This window comes from Scardinius erythrophthalmus (genome assembly GCF_964197995.2).
Source record: "Scardinius erythrophthalmus genome assembly, chromosome: 11".
In the NCBI taxonomy this organism is placed as follows: domain Eukaryota; kingdom Metazoa; phylum Chordata; class Actinopteri; order Cypriniformes; family Leuciscidae; genus Scardinius; species Scardinius erythrophthalmus.
This window is the reverse complement of record NC_138231.1, coordinates 10,066,264-10,081,080: the sequence shown is the minus strand read 5'-3', so window position 1 is coordinate 10,081,080 and position 14,817 is coordinate 10,066,264. Positions and strand designations below refer to the sequence as shown.

At 38.2% G+C, this 14,817-nt stretch overlaps 2 protein-coding genes across 3 annotated transcripts in view; one reads left to right on the top strand and one right to left on the bottom strand.

Annotated features, from left to right (window-relative positions):
- Window positions 1-456: 456 nt before the first annotated feature.
- On the bottom strand, window positions 457-2,452 carry LOC308698364 (epidermal retinol dehydrogenase 2). Its single transcript, XM_081378373.1, is given in 8 exon segments — window positions 457-603; window positions 606-630; window positions 633-714; window positions 941-1,066; window positions 1,155-1,299; window positions 1,441-1,540; window positions 1,651-1,785; window positions 1,980-2,452. Coding segments are annotated over 8 exon segments (1,104 nt in total). The 5' UTR covers window positions 2,346-2,452; the 3' UTR covers window positions 457-478.
- A 566-nt stretch (window positions 2,453-3,018) lies between these two features.
- The window catches only part of ift172 (intraflagellar transport 172), a 34,660-nt gene continuing 22,861 nt past the window's right edge, over window positions 3,019-14,817 (top strand). For both annotated transcript variants that reach the window (XM_081378832.1, XM_081378831.1), the window contains exons 1-18: window positions 3,019-3,159; window positions 3,435-3,578; window positions 3,701-3,813; window positions 3,995-4,034; window positions 4,119-4,184; window positions 4,277-4,356; window positions 5,403-5,490; window positions 5,605-5,819; window positions 5,888-6,011; window positions 9,707-9,802; window positions 9,913-10,074; window positions 10,486-10,539; window positions 10,700-10,803; window positions 11,366-11,451; window positions 12,702-12,814; window positions 12,902-13,069; window positions 13,897-14,033; window positions 14,136-14,243. In XM_081378832.1, the coding sequence (XP_081234958.1) occupies window positions 3,121-3,159; window positions 3,435-3,578; window positions 3,701-3,813; window positions 3,995-4,034; window positions 4,119-4,184; window positions 4,277-4,356; window positions 5,403-5,490; window positions 5,605-5,819; window positions 5,888-6,011; window positions 9,707-9,802; window positions 9,913-10,074; window positions 10,486-10,539; window positions 10,700-10,803; window positions 11,366-11,451; window positions 12,702-12,814; window positions 12,902-13,069; window positions 13,897-14,033; window positions 14,136-14,243 (1,937 nt within the window). In that variant the 5' untranslated portion in view covers window positions 3,019-3,120. The remainder of the gene's footprint in view (window positions 3,160-3,434; window positions 3,579-3,700; window positions 3,814-3,994; window positions 4,035-4,118; window positions 4,185-4,276; window positions 4,357-5,402; window positions 5,491-5,604; window positions 5,820-5,887; window positions 6,012-9,706; window positions 9,803-9,912; window positions 10,075-10,485; window positions 10,540-10,699; window positions 10,804-11,365; window positions 11,452-12,701; window positions 12,815-12,901; window positions 13,070-13,896; window positions 14,034-14,135; window positions 14,244-14,817) is intronic.

Here is a 14,817-nt window from a genome sequence, read left to right as displayed (position 1 = left end):
TAAACTTCCATAGCGGTGAATGAGAGACTACATTAAATATATTTATTTTTATTAGAAAAACTCAATAGAGAGAGATTGATACCGGCAGTCAGAAGAGAGAAAGATGTCAACTTTACTGTCACTTCATAGCTACGGTAATAGAAACACCCTCACAGCAGCATTAACTAGTTTTTTGTAATTTGATGCAAAGGTAATAAAATACTAAGTGTTGTAAATGTTCATATATATATATATATATATATATATATATATTAAAAACTGCACAGGAATTACAATGCTGATAACCAATAAAACACGTCAACATGTCTGTTAAAAGAGTCCATAGAAAGCTTGCTTTGACAGCATGAGATCCCACACTCCCTTCATTCAAAAATTAAGATATTAGATAAATCTTCATATATTGTATATATACATTTGAAGACAAAAGGACCACAGAGAAAAAGGAGAAAACATTTATTCACAATTCTGTATACTCTGTTCACAGGTACATTTGAGCGGACTGACTCACTGGTGATTTACAATGTTTTGTGTTTTGCAACTTTTTGCTAGTTGTAATAGACAAGAGTGGTATGTGGATCACTGACACTGTCATTTTGTTGGCGCTGAGGCTTTTTGTAGCTGTTGATGGGTACAGGGACCCCTCTGAAGTGATCCATCAGATCCATCCCACCAAAGAAGTTCACAAAGATGATGCCCAGTTTGGCAGGCATGAGACTGCAAGAACATGAATAGGTCGGTCAAGCTTAGTTAAATTAGATCTTGCCAATCATTTTGTGCAATATTAAAATTAGTGAGACATTCACATTGAATACAATTATTTTCTGTTAACTGTTTGCTATTGATTTATTTCTTTTTTAATTATTAAAGGTTGGCGGAAGGCATGAAGATAAATAAACTAATTTTATATCTTCAAAAACAAGTATTTAGAGGCCTAAAATACCTCTTAAGTGCCATCAAGAAATATAGACTTGAGGGTAACAGCAAGTACATCTTCTCCCTTAGTATGGCATCCACAATCTGTTTTGCTGCATGTTTCTGATCCAAGACTGGAAGAAAAGACGGTCTCCTTAACAAAAGTAAAATATCAATGTTACCACATCACCAGAGCACAAATCTCTAATAGTGTTTCATAAATGGAAACTGTATTGGCCTACTTTGTTTGACATCCCAGAAACATTTTGGTATTTATTAGATAGGGACACACAATTGTTGTTTTGATTCCTTCCTTTTTAAGGACAAGCAGCTCCAGTGCAATAGATTCTGCGAAGCTCACTGCTGCAGACTTGCTTGCGCAATAGTCTGTTGACAAAACATGTTGGAAAATCCCATTCTATTTTTAAATCATACCTCAATATAACACTAAATCATGAATGTGCAATATCTAAAGTTTAGTGTCGCACAATGATGTGCAACGTCTCTGAAATCTCTCTTTATATGTACCTGCAAGGCCATTCATTGCAAACAACCCTCCATGGCATGCCACGCAGACCAGGTGCCCATGGTTCCGTTGCAACATAGCTGGGAGAAACGCCTTGTAAGTCTGTGAATTCAAATATTTGAGATAACGGTAAGCTCACTGTTCCCATAACATAGAAACAGAGGTTTAAAGAATGCAAAACATGAAGAAAACACTGAATTATTTTTCTTTACCCAGAAATGAGCAGCAACATTGACCCTTAGTGTTCTATCCACCAGACTGTCAGGGGCTTCAACGAAAGTGTATTTTCCTGTTACCATGCCTGCGTTGTTCACCAAGATTGACACATCTCCAACCTCCCTTTTAACCTGTTGAAATGTTTTAACATAAAAATACACCTTCATATTATTTACCCCTCATTAAAACTGTAAATGTTTTTTAAAAGGTATAAAGTATAAAGTATAAATTATATATATATATATATATATATATATATATATATATATATATATATATATATATATATATATATATATATATATACAAATTATGAATTGTTTACCTGTTCAGCAGCCTTGTAGACCTCACTTCTTCTGCTGCAGTCACAGGTATAGGCATACACTCGCACATCTAATACCTGCTTTAATTCTTTTGCTGTTTTGTCCAGTGCCTCCGAGTTGATATCCCATAAGACTAATGTTGCTCCATAGTGTCCAAGTTCTTTGGCGATCAGTTTTCCAATCCCATTTGCAGCTCCAGTCACCAAGACTATCTCTCCCTCAACATCTTTCTTGCAATGTGGAATAAAGAGTCGAACAAAGGCTTCAAAAAAGTAAAAAACTGCTCCAAGAATGAGCTCAGAAATGTCTTTTATGAACCAGAGATTGTGAAGTATGCTCTCAAAGCTCTGAAAAACCTGGTTATGCATGTCTCTGATCTAATTTGATCTGTGTTTTCACATAGCTGTTTTGGTGGTTCTCCTTGAACATGCTTCAGTAAGTTTGGATCTCAGGTACAGCTTGTTCTATCTAGAGGTTCTTTATATGTCACATCTGTTGGTTTCCAGTCACAATGGTGTTTGTTTGACCTGTCACCTAGAGAGTACATTAGTGTAGTTAATTTTGGATGTTGCTATTACAGCATGTGACCACAGTTTGATGTCATGATAATGTTATTATGAGGAATTATTTGAGTGATTAATAAATGTCTGTATTAAAACTAATGCAGTTATTTGTATGATACCTTTATATATATATATGTATGTATATATGTGTGTGTAAAAGTATATATGAAATATGGTAATATTTAAATAGTCCTTTAACAATCGTTTGGAACAGGAAGGGGATGTAGCTCAGTGGTAGAGCGCATGCTTTGCATGTATGAGGCCCCGGGTTCAATCCCCGGCATCTCCAGTGTTTTTTTTTTTTTTTTTTATCTCAATGTAAGGTTAGTAAAATCTGTCATCAAACAGTATTTAATTGATCCATAAATTATTATTATTATTATTATTATTATTATTATTATTAAGAAGAACGGCATTAAACGAGTCAAACATGTTAAATCTCATTTTACGTAATTACGTCATACGTTCTTTCCTTGGCGACGGTAACCAGGGAGAAAGCTATACCAAAATGTCTTCAGCCTGACAACATATCAAGAAATACGTTCTTATAACTGCACTGAATCTTTTATAATTGTAAAGGATGCAGCTAAAGTACCTGAAGACTCTTCTAACACCTCAGGTAAAACATTTAACGTTACCACGTTATTTAGCGACGCTAGCTTACTAGCTCTCAGCAGTCCGCTATCTAACTTATAGGCATGAGAACGCTTCTTAGCTTAGCAACACTGCTTATGTGTCTTGCTGATATAAAGTAAAGCATTAAGTTGTGCAAAGAAACAGTAATAGAAATCCGACCTATTCCGAGTGTTAAACGAATATTATTTAAATCTGAGTGACTCCAAGACTCTGCTTTGAAAGTAGTGTTGTGTCTGTATTGTCTTTTCTTTTCTGTAGGATGGAGCTGCTAAAGTCACCTGTATGGCTTGGGCTTCAAACAATGCAAAGTTTGCAGTGTGCACTATTGATAGAGTGGTTATATTGTATGATGAGCAAGGCGAGAAAAGAGACAGATTTACCACAAAGCCTGCAGACCCCAAAGTAAGTTATCAGCAACTTATTTAATTTAAATATTCAAAATGAATTTTGTATCCTGCCAGTGCCATACTTATGTTAGTACGTCAGAAAAACGTATTCATAAAGTCATGACAATTTTTTTGCAGTATGGAAAGAAAGCCTATGTGGTCAAGTCCATGGCATTTTCCCCTGATTCAACCAAGATAGCAGTTGCTCAAACAGACAACATCATATTTGTTTACAAAATTGGAGAGGAGTGGTAAGTAATCTCAGTATAATACTAATAATTAGTGCTAATATAATATACTAATAATATGTGTGTATGTGTATGTGTATATATGTATATATATATATATATATATATATATATATATATATATATATATATATATATATATATATACTTTATTGTATTATTTTTTATTTCTTTTCTGTCCCAGGGGAGATAAAAAGGTTATTTGCAACAAATTTATTCAAACAGTAAGTATTCTGATGATAAATAAAATACATCATTAGGCTGAAGTGCCATATATTGTGCGCATTAACTTGGTTGTTGTTCTATAGAGTGCTGTAACATGTCTGGTTTGGCCGTCAGAGCATGCAATAATATTTGGACTTGCAGAGGGAAAAGTAAGTGTGTGGTGCTTTTTCTGTTTTACACCTTAAGCTGAATTTCCTATTTTGTGAGGATTCATTTTGTGAATGTTTAATGTCAAATTCAGGTTCGACAAGCCAATACAAAAACAAGCAAGTCCTCCACGATATACGGAACGGACTCTTATGTTGTCTCACTAACTACAAAGTATGTATGCTTATTTAAAGTCCTGACCCTATGATGCTTGATTCTTTGTCCAAGTACCCTTTTCCGGTTTGTTTACAGTGTTATTTTACTAGTATTTATACACTGATGTGATTAGCCAAAACATTATGACCACCTACCGGCAAAATAGAGCAGACCCGCAGAACCATGGATACTACACGACCTCTGAAGTTGTCTTGTGGTATCTGGCAAATCCTGTAAGTTGTGAGATGGAGCTCAAGTTGATCGGACTTGTTGGTTCAGCACATCCTACGGATGCTCAATCAGATTGAGATCTTGGGAATATGGAGGGCAGGGCAACAACTTTAGGCTCTTCATCATGTTCCTCAACCATTCCGAAACAATGTGTGCATTGTGGCAGGGTGCATTATCCTGCTGAAAGAAGCCACTGCTATCAGGGAACACCATTGGCATGAAGGCATGTACCTAGTTTGCAACGTTTAGGTAGGTGGCAAGTGTCAAATTGACATCCACATGAATGGCCAGACCTGGGGTTTCCCAGCAGAACATTGCCCAGAGCATCACACTCCCTCGACCAGATGTCATTTTCCCACAGTGCATCCTGATGGGATCACTTCCCCAGGTAAACACTGCTGACCAGAAGCACCCCACAAGTCTTGCCATTTCAGAGACCCTTTCATCACTCCATATCAATTTGACCCTTGTCAAAGTCACTCCTGCTCATTTCTCCTGATTCCAACATGTTGACTACGAGAACTGATTGTTCACTTACCATCTGATCAACCCAGACCTTGTGACCGTGTTTGGAGATGATCGACATTTTTTGCTTCACCTGTGTGTGATCGTAATGTTTTGCTTCATCAGTGTATACTATTATACAAAATTTAATTAGCCTTTATAATTTAAGGTTTCATTTTAGTTTTAGTTTAAGTTTTAGTAATTGAGTTGGGTGCTTTATTTTTATTAGTTTTCTTTTTTTAACATTTCTGTATCGATTTCTTTTTATTTCAGTTTTAATCAATTTAGAATTTTAACAACACTGTATCTCTATTGATCCATTCTCGCAGTGTCTCAGGGAAAGGAATCCTCTCGGGTCATGCAGATGGAACGGTGGTTCGGTACTTCTTTGACGATGAAGGTTCTGGAGAATCTCAGGTAAAAAGTTTGCTTTATTGTATTGAAATGTATTTACAACATAATATACAGATGTTAATTACAATATTATATCTGCAAGCGAATTAATGACTGATTTGTTCTGATTGTTTAAAGGGCAAACTGTTGACTCATGCATGCCCACCATATGCCCTGGCATGGGGCACCAACAGCATAATTGTGGCTGGATGTGACAAGAAGATCGTGGCCTATGGGAGGGAGGGCCACGTGCTTCAGACATTTGACTACAGCCGAGATCACTCTGAAAAGGAATTCACAGTTGCAGCATCTAGCCCCAGTGGCCAGTCCATAGTTGTAGGAAGCTATGACAGGTGAGAGAACACATTCAATCGAAAACAAAAACACTCAGCCAATGTCTTGACATCTCATTTTTCTTTAGATTGCGAGTTTTCAATTGGAGTCCTCGAAAAGGTACCTGGGATGAAGGTTCTCCCAAAGAAATTCCAAACCTGTACACCATCACAGCTCTATCCTGGAAGAAAGACGGCTCTCGGCTTTCTGTGGTCAGTCTGGACGGCCAATTCCTTAAAGATTTCCGAACCTCAATGTCTTTCAGAAAATCTTTAGGCCTTTTTACAACTGTTCATGCATCTTCTCTTATCGGATAGCTATTCACTCCTGAAAAGAACAGATGTAAATGCCCTTTTGAGACAGATTTAAATTCGATCACCACTTCAGGAGGCGGTTTGAGAGACATTCCAATCCAGACGAAACTAGACAAGTGTAATGGTGCGTTCACACCGGACGCGAATAGCGCGTCAGGCGCGAGTGATTTCAATGTTAAGTCAATGCAAAGACGCGTTAAAGGTCCCATGACATGAAATTTTCACTTTCTGAGGTTTTTTAACATTAATATGAGTTCCCCTAGCCTATATATGGTCCCCAAGTTTCTAGAAATTTTAATCGGTGTAAATCGAGCTTTTGCTATCTTTCTCTGCCTTTGAGAAAATGGACGCTCAACCGCGCTGATCTTGAATCTCCTCCTTATGACGTTATAAGGAGGAATGTTACCTCCCCTGTCTCTGCTTTGCCCGCCCAGAGAATATTTTCCGCCCATGAGAAAATGCGATAGGAAGTAGGAACGCGCGCGCGCGCGCGATTTTAGTTTGTCCACGAGAGATATAATGGCTTTTGAGCGAGCGAAGTATAATAATTGCTCAATAATTGGATGTACAAATGAACACCGAAGGGTTAATATAGAGCTGGGCTTGCTGAACGTCTGAAACTAAAGTCTGGATCAGTACCAACTCTCTTTGGCTCAGCTAACGTTACACAACTCGGACAAGTAAGTCAACTACTAATACAAGTTGTTGCTTTACTGTTTATGGTTACCTAGCTTGTTACACGTAGAATGTGGCTGTAACATTAGCTATGCACTGCAGTTACTTGCGCTAATGTAAAGGTAGACAGCATCAAGTATGTGTGTGAATACACACACTGTAACGCGAGTGTTGTACACTTCTTTGTTATTTGGATAGCGTTTTCCTGTTGGTTATACGGCGTGCGTGATATCCGCATTTCAAGATCGCAGAGCTTGATGTAATTGTAATAATATAAATTACAGACGTTACAGATCTCCCGTGAAAAGGCAACAGTAGGTTAGCGTTAGCTACATGATAATAACTAAACCATCCGAATAAAGTACCGTATCCAGACATAATATTTTAAACTAACCATTCAGAAACGTCCTGCTGGAGCCGCTGAGTTGCAACTTCTTCATCCGTTGCTTCTCCATCTGGATCAGATTCTGGGTCAAACTGAAATGCTTGAAAGACTGCATGTCTCCGTGCCATTGCAATATATCCAATGTAAACATGCATGGTCTACCGTTGCCGCAGATGGTCAAGGCCACACCCACCCTCCACCTTGCGCCGCCTTTCTCCTCCTTGTTAGTATTTAAAGCTACAGACACCGAAACGGCCCGTCTGAAGGAAGCTCATTCTGGGACTGGCTTATAGTGGCTTTAATTCTGCACTGAGACTGAATTTTTGGAAAGAGATTTCAGATACAGTACTAGGGACCACTAAGGCCTATATTAAAGCCTACAAAAAGTAGCATGTCATGGGACCTTTAAGGCTGATTTATACTTCTGCGTCGGACATACGTCGGAGCCTCTACGCTGTAGGCAACGCGTTGGTTTTCATTTACGCCGGTTTCACACTGCACGCGATAGCAGAGCGTGAGCAGAGCAGGAGCAGTGCGTATGGTGAGCAGGAGCAGGACACGCGCGTTTTGCTTTCACACTGGCAGCGTTTGTCACGCGCGGCTGAACCGCGGCTTGTGTACAGACAGAGTACTCTATAATGGATAAGTTGGCATTGCTTTATTTCGTTTTCAAATACATTTAAGAGAAAAGACTTGTCAAGAAGCTTATTTTATTAATCATTTCATTTATATAACTTTTGATTCGTCTTTGTTTTTATTGTTCGGGCAACAAGTTTGTTTTTGGACATTTGTTTTCTTTTTAAATTGCTGTTGGTCATTTGAGTGACTGTTTAAAACACAATAGATATCATCAATGCGCTTTTTGGATAACACTGCGGAGTATTTTGCCCATGATCAATGCGTGTCACTTTAATTCAGCGTAAGCGGCGCGTTAAAAATAGACTGGGCGCCGAAACTATCGCTGCACTGCTGTTCCTGCTCTGCTCCTGCTACGCGCTGCCGCGCCGCTTCTGCGTGCGATGTGAATGCACTCATTGAATAACATGGACGCCGAAAAAAATACGTGCTGCTCACGCGCCGCTGACGCTTGCGGTGTGAAACCGGCGTTATACTTCTGCGTCGTTGTCCGCGTTCACGCGCGCAGAGGGAGCATGTGAAACCCGAGGGAGCGGTCCTAGCAGACCAATCACAGCGCTTGTGTCCGCGTAGAGTTGACGCGTTGTTACAATTTTGGAGAGGTGCACGTCAGGGTACGCCGAAGGGTACGCACGCAACACACAGCCTACGACGTAGCTACGGCGTAAGTTCAACGCAGAAGTATAAATTGGGCTTTACGCGCGTGAAAAATTCCTGCGGCGCGAATGAGGAGTTTAGCGCGGTAGACGCGAATTCGCCTCTTTCGCGCGTCAAGTTCGCGCGAATGACGCGAATTGAGCGTCTGGCGAGTTAAGCGCGTTACGCGCGAATGATTTTAGTAGTGCTTTTTGTGCATTCACGCGTTTGACGCGTCAATTCGCGCCACGTTAACCAATCAGGAGCCTGCTTGCTGCATCACGTGGTGAACTGACAGTTTATAATGTTATTTTATGTTTGGCCTCAATAAATTATTTTGTAATATGACTAAAATGCACAACAAAGCAAATCTTTCACATAAAAACTCGATTTCAATATGATAAATACTAATTTTTTATTGAATGCTATTTATTCCATATCTATTCTAGATTTATGAAACTTTATTAATCTAATGTAAAGACAACAAACACAATTTAGTGTATAAAAACTTGAAAAAAAAAAGTTATTCGCGTCCGGTGTAAACGCACAGTAAATGCATTTGGTTGTTGAAGCCACATGTAAATTTTACTCCTCCTAAAATTGTAAAAAAAAATAAACGTGTGAGCGCATGTTATACCAGCTCCTGGTTGCCAAATATGACAGCGCTGTTGCAACACATCGCCACAGATATGGTCCACAAGTGACGAACAGTTGAGCATCTTTCTTTAGCAAGCAGATGCGCAAACTGCCACAAATCTAATGTTCAGTGTGACACTGTGAAAGCTTAGCACGGAGTAATTTTTATTAAAAGTGGTGAGTGGTAAACGCTATATTCCCTCACCAGTGCTGACACATCTTTGGTGTTGAAATAAGCTGATGCTAAATAAAATGCAGCGCATATCTTTTGCTTTCGATGATGTGAACTAAATTGAATTTGCATATAGCTCGGATCTATTTTCGTTTTGTGGAGACACTTTTGCAAGTGTAAACTAAACAGTTTTAACAAATCAGATGGCTATCTGATCAGCAAACATGCATTAAGTGAGAAGTGCAATTAGGCCCAATATTTATGTTTATATTTAAGCACTAATCCTGAAAATATCCCAAATCAGTTCTGCTCATAATTTTGTCTTCACAATGTTTATAATTTGGTAAGACATAAGCAGGATCGCAAAAACATTGGGTCAAAGATGTTGCCACTCGGGACTACTGAGGGGCTGTGGAGGTGATGTGTTATTAAATGACCTTCTGTAAACTGCAGGGCACACTGTGTGGAGGTGTCGAGATGTTTGACTGCTGTCTCCGCAGGAGTATTTACAAGAACAAATTTGAGATGACATATGTAGGACTAAGTCAGGTGAGCATTACTTTTAGATATTTAAAGTGCACAGTTTCAGTAGTGACTGTTGTTTTTAATCTTGTTTACATCCTACAAACTAAAGAACCTTGTTTCTTAAACCCTCCTAGGTGATTGTGAAGAATTTGTCCTCTGGCACACGAGTGGTGCTGAAGTCTCAGTATGGTTATGAGATAGATGAGGTGAAAGTCATGGGGAAGGATCGATTTCTTGTGGCTCACACCTCTGACACACTGCTGCTGGGAGACCTGCTGTCCAACAAACTAAGTGAGGTAGGATGTCTGGTTTGGACTTATTTGATTAATTACGGTTGCTTTATTTCTGTTGTGTAGTTTTGTCAGAATGAAAATGCTTCTATTTAGATCAAACTGTCTGGATTAATCTATTTTTGGGTATTTTTATTTTATTTTAGCAGAGTCAACGGCTTCCTTGGGTGAACAAAAGTTTAAAATGTCTAATTAAAAGTTCAAGGGCTTAATGGTTCACTGTGTTAATCCATGTTTAATTGAGTTTCCAAAGTGCTCTTATGGGAGTTGGAAGAAAGTTCAGTGTGACAAACAGGATAATGGTGAAGGGCCTTGGCTCTGGAGTCTGTCTGCTTCTTTCTGTGTAATGTAGTGGAAAGCAAAAGTTGATGACAACAATGATGTACTTCATTAAATAACACCACTCTCCAATTTCAGGTGGCGTGGCAGGGCTCTGGGGGAAATGAAAAGTTTTTCTTTGAAAATGAAACGGTACAGTCCTTTTTTGATGTTATTGTGTGTTATTAAGATGCTTCAGTTGTTTATGAGCATGGTACAAAGGAAAACAACTGGGTTTAATGAGTCATGCAGCTCTAGATGATATAATTAAACTCATTGCTAGCTAATTGTAAATTGCTATGTTTCCTGGTAGGTGTGCATGATTTTCAATGCTGGAGAGCTGGCACTGGTGGAATACGGAAGCAATGAAATCCTGGGATCTGTTCGAACAGAGTTTATGAACCCACACCTCATCAGGTCTGCCATTATTACACTTTGGAAAGCAAAAGCTATTGTTTAAAGGCAAAGTAAATTCAAAATTATTGACTTTTTTACTAATTATTAAACTACTTTTAGTTTTATAATCCTTAATCAAAATAATGTAAAAACCTTCTTTGCCTCTGCAATTGTATTTTCTATTAAAATATACATTATATAATTGTATGTATGATACAAGCCCCACCCTATGTTATTTCCTGTTGTACCATTTAATGTATAACATAATTTTATAGCAAACAACAGTCAGGAAAGGTTACATTGCCTACAAAAGTCATATATAAAGCTGACCACTAGATGGAGGGATTTACCTTAGATTTCCCAGTTTTCCTCCTGTCATTCTGCTCTGAAAACCACTATTGCTGTTGATACATACAGCTGGCTCTTAGTGAGCAGACCTAGTCATCACAAATCAGCATTCATGTAAAAAGCCTGTCAGGTGCTGTCAGATTGCAGTGCTTGGTTCCTCTTGATGGAGCACTGACAGGTCCCTCAGCACCCACAGGAAGTGTTCAATCCTTGGTTTGTGTGTTTGTGTTTGCAGTGTGCGTCTGAATGAGAGGAGGCAGAGGGGAGTGGAGAACAACAAAAAGTTGGCCTACCTGATTGACATCAAAACTATTGCCATTGGTAAGTTTTTGCGCATTACTTCTGCCAGGGGTATGATCTCTTTATTATTTACTAAAATAAAAATGATCATTTTAGTAGCTGAAGGATAATAACACATTATCATTGAGGAGAATACGGTTAAATGACTTTTGAATGATTTAAGACTTTGAGTGACAGAACTCGGATGCAACTCAGATTTATTTATATAGTGCTTTTCAGATGGTAATTAGGGATGACATCATTTTATTTAAGTTTTGACCAATCACTTAGTCTTCCTGCTCTTATTGCTCCCGACAGTTTAGGTGATTAAAGATTAATTTAGACATTTAGCCCATCGAGTGAATTAAAAAATGCACACAAATATATGTAATTATAGTCACATTAGCTCATAAAGGACAGTCTAAGGCTATTGTCATCATCAGCTAAAAGAAATGATGTCATCGATGGTACTGATTACATAATCGTCTGTTTCCACTCTAAATGGGACGCCTATTCCATATGACCCGTTATTTGATTCTGCAGAAACGATCATTTATGGGACAATAGGAAGGTGTGTTGATGTTGAGTCAGTTCGGACGGTACCTTTCAATTAGACGGTTACCCTGCTGTGTCATCGTCACAGCCCTCTCATTCACCGGCTACCGCCAGACATCTGCCACGGCTCTGACCACTTCCTGTGCTAATTAAGTCCTGGCATGCTTCCTCTGTCCTGCTTGCCTTGTTTCTTCTTCAGGTGGTGAAAATGAGAAACAACTTTCATCCAATTTATTTTCCTCTGACAGACAGCAGAGTGCTTTTCCCCCTCACTGATCCATGTGCTTAAAACCTGTTCAGAAAGTGCAAATTGGAAAGTGTTTTTCCTCTTTTCTCCCCTCTCCGCCCCCCTTCATAAGTGATGCTTCCCATCAGAATGGTTATTTGTGAACAAAGAGCCAGAAATGCAGGGAAGCGTCACACAACGTGATTTATGAAAGACTCATTGATTTGTTTTTGTTAGGGCACGGATGTACGGGGTCTGTATGAAAGGCAATGCCTCCGTTTTTGCAGCATGTCTTTGTGTATGTGTATATGGTGACATTCAGGGCAGTAAATGAATCTCCAAATTTTATAATTCTGCTTATTACAGGGTTGTTTTGTCTAAAAACCTTTTATTTTTTAAAAGTTTTAACTGTAATTATTCATTTCTGACCTTGGATCAACAGAAAAGAATCTGCATCTGGTATTTGGTGCATTCATCTCCCATGATCCTTCTCTTTTCCTGTTTTTCTCAGTGGACCTGGTGGGTGGGTATAATCTGGGCACTATAAGCCACGACTCCAAGATAGACTGGCTGGAGCTGAATGAAACGGGGCGTAAACTGCTTTTTAGGGACAAGAAATTAAGGGTAAGTGGGGAACATTATTATTTTAGCTCTAATATTGCTAATGAAATCAGAACGATGTGTCACTTCTGTCTCTTTTTCCATGTTCAGCTCCACCTGTATGACATCGAGAGAAGCATGAAGAGCACCATGCTGAGTTTCTGTCCTTACGTTCAGTGGGTACCGGGTAGTGATGTAGTTGTGGCACAGAACAGAGGAAACCTGTGTGTTTGGTACACCATCGACAGCCCAGAGAGGGTCACAATGTTTCCACTCAAGGTGAGCTGAAGCTTCAGATCACTCAGAGTGAATAGTGATTTTATTTGCACATTCTGTCTATGTTAAGCACCTGATTAACTAAAGGAACTATTAAAATCAGCAACAACGCAAACAACTCACAGAATTGCTCCACCATTGCAATTCAGACACAAATCGGCTGTTTAAAAAGCAAAAAATGTCTTGATATACTCGTGTGTGTTTTTTAAAGAAGTCTCATCCATGTTCACCCAGGCAATTATTTAAATTTTTATTTTTTTTGTAATAATATTGTACAATATTATTACAATTTAAAATAACCGTTTTCTATCGTAATATATGTGAAAATTTTCTGCATCATTACTCCAGTATTTTGTGTCACAGGTTCCTTCAGAAATCATTCTAATATGCTGATTTGGCGCTCAAGATACATTCTTATTATCATTGTTGAAGACAGTTGCGCTCATTATTTTTGTGGAAACATTCACTTTTTCAGGATTCTTTAATAAATAGAAAGTTCAAAAGATCAGGATTTATTTGTGTAACATTACTAATGTTTTTACTGTCAAGTTTGTTCACTTCTAACTGAATAAAAGTATTAATTTCTTTAAAAAAATCTTACTGACCCGAAAGGTGTATTGGTTGTGTAACATTGTTTTTTACCATTTTATCATTATTTGATTAATTATTTCAGCCATAATTACTAGTAGTAAAATAATAAAGTGGTATAATGAACTGCAGGTGAATAAGACACAGATTTTGCACTGAAATATTGAATTCACTCCTCATTGTCTTAGTTTCTTGTTTGAGTCGACTGTGAGTTTAATCATGTGACTTTGTTTTGGCGACAGGGTGATATTGTAGACCTGGAGAGATCCAATGGCAAAACTGAAGTCATTGTGACTGAAGGGGTTAACTCTGTGTCCTACACACTAGATGAGGGACTGATTGAATTTGGCACAGCCATTGATGATGGTGACTATTACAGGTAAAAACAAAACACCATAGCCACCTGCAATAAAACATGAACTTGACCTCAATTATGTAAGTATCCTTATTCATAGCTGGACTTGTATTTGTGTGCGCACAGAGCAACCGCATTCCTTGAGACCCTGGAGATGTCGGCAGAGACAGAAGCCATGTGGAAGACTTTGAGTAAACTCTCCCTAGAGGCACGACAGCTCCACATCGCTGAGAGGTTAGACAAGCAAGACAGTCCACCCACCTCTATGACTCAGCTACTGCTGCGATGACTTCAGCATAGCTGTCCGAATCATGTGTCTAACCTTGACAACTAGGAAACAGTGACAGAATTAATAAATATTGTAGTTTGTTTGAATTCCTTTACATTTTATCTTGGCATAATTTTTAAAAACTTGTATTAATTACATCCCTTGTACTGGCAGTACAGAAATACCATTCACATGATTATGTAAACACAATACTTCTTTCTTAACAATTCTCTTGTTCTGTTTATTTATTTTTGCACCTTTGAATTTTTTTTATTTGCTCTTAAAATGCAGCATTTAATTGGCACTACAGAAGAACTAAATTAAATATAAACGCATTGAATCAACAAAGTAGAGATATATTATTAAAGGGGTCATATTATTAATATATAATTTTACTTGATCATTTGAAATGATAGTATTTACTGCAGCCACACTGTACTTAAAATATCCTGCCCGATAAGTTAAAAAAATATATTTTATTGAAACTAACCTTTAAAAATGTATTGTTTAGAACTTGGATTCTTTAGATTTGTTATCTTG